This window comes from Myotis lucifugus, unplaced genomic scaffold (assembly GCF_000147115.1).
Source record: "Myotis lucifugus unplaced genomic scaffold, Myoluc2.0 scaffold_493, whole genome shotgun sequence".
Classification (NCBI taxonomy): Eukaryota; Metazoa; Chordata; class Mammalia; order Chiroptera; family Vespertilionidae; genus Myotis; species Myotis lucifugus.
Genome location: NW_005871541.1, coordinates 280076 through 285486, shown reverse-complemented (window position 1 = coordinate 285486; position 5411 = coordinate 280076). Strand labels below are relative to the sequence as shown.

Here is a 5411-nt window from a genome sequence, read left to right as displayed (position 1 = left end):
CACCGTCTGTCAGGGAGAATCAACCTCGCCTCTGCGGGACCCAGGTGTGCCGCCTGGGACCCGGCCGCTGTGCTAACCCTTCCTGTCTGCTGCCATTTCTCCACCCTGTCCCACGGAGTCCTGAACCCCTCTCCGGTCAGCTGCTCGCTCCCTGCCCCCAGGGGCCCCCCCATGCTGCAGAGGTCCCACACTCCCGAGCTTTCTTGGTGCAGGCCTGGTGGTTCCCTGATTGAAGCACGTGGACTCAGACACAGCACACACTCACACATGCTCCCCTTGCCCGTGCCTGGCTCCTGGCTCCAAGGCTCCAAGGCCTGGGGAACAGAGCCCCATTGAAACACCCTGACGTCACCCTCCCTTCTTCCTTCTCCCCCCAAAGCTGGGAACAGGCCCTCATGTATGCCGTGTCCGATGAGGAAAGCCAGTGTAGGGGTGGGGTGGGCCTGGTAGTAGGGTGCGTCCCTGCCAGAGTGGGAGCCAGGGTCCTGGCCGCCGAGGGGGCTTGTCCAGGGAGGGGGCTTCACCACGGGGCCTGGGACAGCCCCTGGTATGCAGCCTTTGAGGCCTTTCCAGAGCCCCCCACCTCCTTTCCGAGTTCCTTTGTGTTGCATGTAGTCTCTCTCCTTCTCTTCTGCAAAGTTTATTTTTAGCCTCCTGCTCCCCCGCTCCCAGGACTGTCGCTGCACATACGTTGCCTGGTTACCGGGACAAGGAGGCTGGGGTGGGTGGGTTGGGAAGGGTGGCTTTAATTTGGGGGGTAGGGTGGAAGTCAGCACACCCCTCCACCCTAGATTGTCTCAGGGGCTTCACCCCCACCCTGTCTTTCTGGCTCTGAGTGCCAGATTGGAGTTTCGGTGGGAGCTACATGTCGCTTGGTGTCCTGGTGGGGCCAGGAGCTTTTTGGAGGGGATGGGAGAGTTTGTGGAGCTCTGGTTTGGTCACTTGGGTTCCCAAGGGTTTCCGGGGCCTAGGTTCTCGAGCAGGATGGGGATGATGGGGTGAACACTTGGATTCCTGAGAGAAGGATAGGGCTATGGATGCTGGGGTCCCTGGAAGGCGTTGTCAGGGGCTGTCACTTCTGAATTAAGCAGTGGCTGCTAATGTCTGCTGTAGGTCATATCCCTAGTTTGAGGCTGGGATTTCTGAATGGGGCAGGGACTCAGTGGAGAATGCTGGCCAGGGGTGGGAGCTGGGCCTCCTGGGGGAGAGAGTCTGCTCTGGATTTAGAGGGGGCGGTCCCTGTGGGAGCAGGAACTGTTGATCCCCTGTGTCCCCAAGAGGAAGAATCCCCTGTTGGATTCCAGGCTAGGGTGGAGTCTCAGCCTTGCCCCAGGCTTGGTTGGTACCTGCTTGAGCTGGGGCTTGAACCAGGGCCAGCCTGGAGAGAGGCTGACCCACACAGCCTGACTGGGATTTGGGACCCCGCCCATTTTTAGCTGTCTATCCTGGCCTTCTCCCTCTAGTGGCATCAGGGCCCCTGCCCTGCCTCCTCCCCTCCTTCCCTCCTCCCACCCCTCCATTACCGGCTGCCTAGTGCTGAATTATTGATGGTCCCTGATTACCCGGGGGTTTGGGAAATGACAACAACCGCAGCCCCCCCACCTCCTCCCCCCCAGGCTGCCCACCCCCTCTAGGGACCAGCCAGCCCACCACCAACCTCTATCCAAGGTTAATGCTGGGGGCGGGTAGGCAGGTGGGCAGGGAAATAGCTGAGGATGAGAAGGCAGAAGGGGAAATAGGCTCCAGCCTATTCACTCTTGAGGCCTGGGCTGGGGCCCTCCAGCCAGGTTGGGCCCATGTGCCTGGGTCTGGGGAGGGCAGTGCAGCACAGAGGGTCCAGGCTTGGGGGGCCTCTCTCAGACAGTCTGGGTTTCACTCTCCAGGGAAGACAGAAGCCTCTGTGTGTGCGAGCGCTGACCTCATCGTCAACCAGCCACCCCACCCCTCCTGGTCCTTTTAAGAAAAAAAAAAAAGCCTCTCGGGTCTTGGGGTGGGAGTAAAGGCTCTGGTAGGTCTTGGGAGGGGGACAGTGTATGTTCCTAGGAACGGAACCAGCAGAGCTTGCAGGGGTGGGGGTCGGTATGACTGGCTCTGAATGGGAATGGGGATCCTGGGGGGCCTTGCCCCAACCATCTGGCCACATGTGCCCCTTCCTGCCCTTCCCCCACTGGCAGCCCTGCCCGCCGGCCTGGCTTGGTGCCTGGCCCCCTGGCACTGGCCCCGGGACCCGCCGCCACCCGCCGCCGACGGTTTCCTGTTTCTCCCGGTGTTGCTGGAGCAGGCTCCAGCTCCCCCCCTCCCCATCTAGCCCCCTCACACACAGACAGACACACACTGTCTCTCTTGCCTACCCAGGTCTTGTCTTGGCTTAGGGGAGATGGATTTCCCCATGTTGAGGGTGGGGTAGGAGGTAGGCCCTGGGGGGGTGGGGGGGACCTGGAGGCCTGGACTTGGCACCCTAACCTGGAGCCACTTCCCTGCCTGCTGTCCCCAGGGTTTGCCTTCCCGGATTGGGCCTACAAGCCGGAGTCGTCGCCTGGCTCGAGGCAGATCCAGCTGTGGCACTTCATCCTGGAGCTGCTGCGGAAGGAGGAGTACCAGGGTGTCATCGCCTGGCAGGGGGACTACGGGGAATTCGTCATCAAGGACCCCGACGAGGTGGCCCGGCTCTGGGGTGTCCGCAAGTGCAAGCCCCAGATGAATTATGACAAGCTGAGCCGGGCTCTGCGGTGAGGAGGGCACAGCCCCTGGGCAGATAGGACAGTTCCCCGCCAAATGGGGAGCCCCTGACCTCTGGGAATAAACTTCGGGCTTGACTCCTGGCTCTTGCAAGTCATGGCCATTGACCTTAGGCAAGTCCTAACCCTTCTCTGAACCCGTTTGCCAAACAGAGGTATCCTGAGGAGCGAATCTAGTCATGGGTGTGGCCTGAGGGGAGAGCTGGTCCATACCCTTTGTGGCCTAGGTGTCTCCGTCTCCCTTCATGCGCAGCACCTGAGGCATGTCATGGTATGGGGGTCCGGATTTGGGTCCCCGTGACTAACCTGATGGTGTCTCTGCATCCACAGCTATTATTATAACAAACGCATTCTGCACAAAACTAAGGGGAAACGGTTCACCTACAAATTCAACTTCAACAAACTGGTGCTCGTTAATTACCCTTTCATTGATGTGGGGCTGGCTGGTGAGTACCAGGGCTGGCAGGAATGGCCTCTGAGGGGAGAGAGGGTCTGTATGTCCAGGCTAGGCCAGTGGCCTTGACACCATGTCTTCTTTCCTGCCAGGGGGTGCGGTGCCCCAGAGTGCCCCTCCAGTGCCATCAGGCGGCAGCCACTTCCGATTCCCTCCTTCAACACCCTCTGAGGTGCTGTCCCCCACTGAGGACCCCCGCTCACCACCAGCCTGCTCTTCGTCCTCATCCTCCCTCTTCTCGGCTGTGGTGGCCCGACGCCTGGGCAGAGGCTCAGTCAGTGACTGTAGCGATGGCACTTCAGAGCTGGAGGAGCCACTGGGAGAGGACCCCCGGGCCCGACCACCAGGCCCTCCGGAGTTGGGTGCCTTCCGCGGGCCCCCACTGGCCCGCCTGCCCCATGACCCTGGCGTCTTCCGTGTTTACCCCCGGCCCCGAGGTGGCCCTGAGCCCCTGAGCCCCTTCCCCGTGTCCCCTCTGGCTGGGCCTGGCTCCCTGTTACCACCTCAGCTCTCACCAGCTCTGCCCATGACGCCCACCCACCTGGCCTACACGCCCTCGCCCACGCTGAGCCCTATGTATCCCGGTGGCGGCGGGGGCCCCAGTGGCTCAGGGGGAGGCTCCCACTTCTCCTTCAGCCCTGAGGACATGAAACGGTACCTGCAGGCCCACACCCAAAGCGTCTACAACTACCACCTCAGCCCCCGCGCCTTCCTGCACTACCCTGGGCTGGTGGTACCCCAGCCCCAGCGCCCTGACAAGTGCCCGCTGCCACCCATGGCACCTGAGACCCCACCGGTCCCCTCATCAGCCTCGTCCTCCTCCCCATTCAAGTTTAAGCTCCAACCACCCCCACTCGGACGCCGGCAGCGGGCAGCTGGCGAGAAGGCTCCAGCGGGCGCTGACAAGAGCAGTGGCATTGGCAGTGGTGGCAGCACAGGTGGGCTGGCTGAGGGGGTGGGGGCACTGGCCCCACCACCACCACCACCACCACCACAGATCAAGGTGGAGCCTATCTCAGAAGGCGAGTCGGAGGAGGTGGAGGTGACTGACATAAGTGACGAGGATGAGGAAGATGGAGAGGTGTTCAAGACACCTCGTGTCCCCCCTGTGCCCCCCAAGCCTGAGCCAGGCGAGGCACCTGGGGCCACGCAGTGCATGCCCCTAAAGCTGCGCTTTAAACGTCGCTGGAGTGAAGACTGTCGCCTGGAGGGGGGTGGGGGCTCCACTGGGGGCCTCGAGGATGAGGGTGAGGACAAGAAGGTGCGAGGGGAGGCTGGGGGTCCCCTCACCCCGAGGCGGGTGAGCTCTGACCTCCAGCACGCCACAGCCCAGCTCTCTCTGGAGCACCGAGATTCCTGAGGGCCATGGGCAGGGGAATGTTCCCCCACCCCCCATGCTTCTTTTGCTGCCTTAACTCCCCTGTGTCCTGGAGGTGAGGGCAGCTCTAATTTCTTCCCTGCCTCCTCCCTTTCCTCTCCCCATGTTTTGTATAAAAGTTAAAAAAAATTTTTTTTTTTAAATTGTGAGGGTGGGTGGGTGTCCAGGGCTGGGGGCTATCCAGTCTCTGGATTTCTAAGCTCTGGGCAAAGTGGTGGTGAGGGGTGGGGGGAGGGAGTTAAGGGGGCCACCTCCATTCTGGGGAATTTATATTTGAACTGAGGCTCTGGCCTCGATGCCCAGGAACTTTTTTATTACAATCGCTTAGGAAGTAAAGCCTTGTCTCCCTCCCCGTTCTGTGCCTCCTGTACCTCTCCCTGTCCACCTCCAGCCATCCTTAGCCCCAGTTCAGCCTTCCCTGCCCCTCCAGGGGCCATGAGTGCCTGGGTTTCTAACCCCACAGGTTACAACGGGAGAGTTGGACATTTTATGATGAACCAAAAATTCTGTGTGTGAGGGGGTAGGGGGGAGAGGAGGGTGAGGGGTGCCACCCATAGGCCACAAATCTCTACAAGTGCCTCTTCTACTCCCCACCCCAGCACTGGTCCAACCCCTTCACCCCCAGCTGCTCCTAGGACCAGCCCATAGGCAGGTGGGTGGGGGGTGGGAAAGGTGAACCCTGAAACCAAACTGGAAGCCCCCTCTGCCTCCCAGCTGGGGCCCCTTGGGGTGAGGGTCTGTGGTCAAGCCTTATTCTGTTTTGGGGGTGGAGGGTGGGAGGGGAGGGAAGTTGAGGGCTGTTGGAGAATGTATTCAAACAATAAAACTTTGGGCCTTTGGA

General features: G+C 61.0%; 1 protein-coding gene across 1 annotated transcript in view; it reads left to right on the top strand.

Annotated features, from left to right (window-relative positions):
* ERF (ETS2 repressor factor) overlaps positions 1 to 5411 on the top strand; it is a 7599-nt gene extending 2188 nt beyond the window's left edge. Inside the window, exons 2-4 of the mRNA XM_006103586.3 lie at positions 2495 to 2729; positions 3069 to 3184; positions 3285 to 5411. Of these exons, the coding sequence (XP_006103648.1) occupies positions 2495 to 2729; positions 3069 to 3184; positions 3285 to 4552 (1619 nt within the window). The 3' untranslated portion in view covers positions 4553 to 5411. The remainder of the gene's footprint in view (positions 1 to 2494; positions 2730 to 3068; positions 3185 to 3284) is intronic.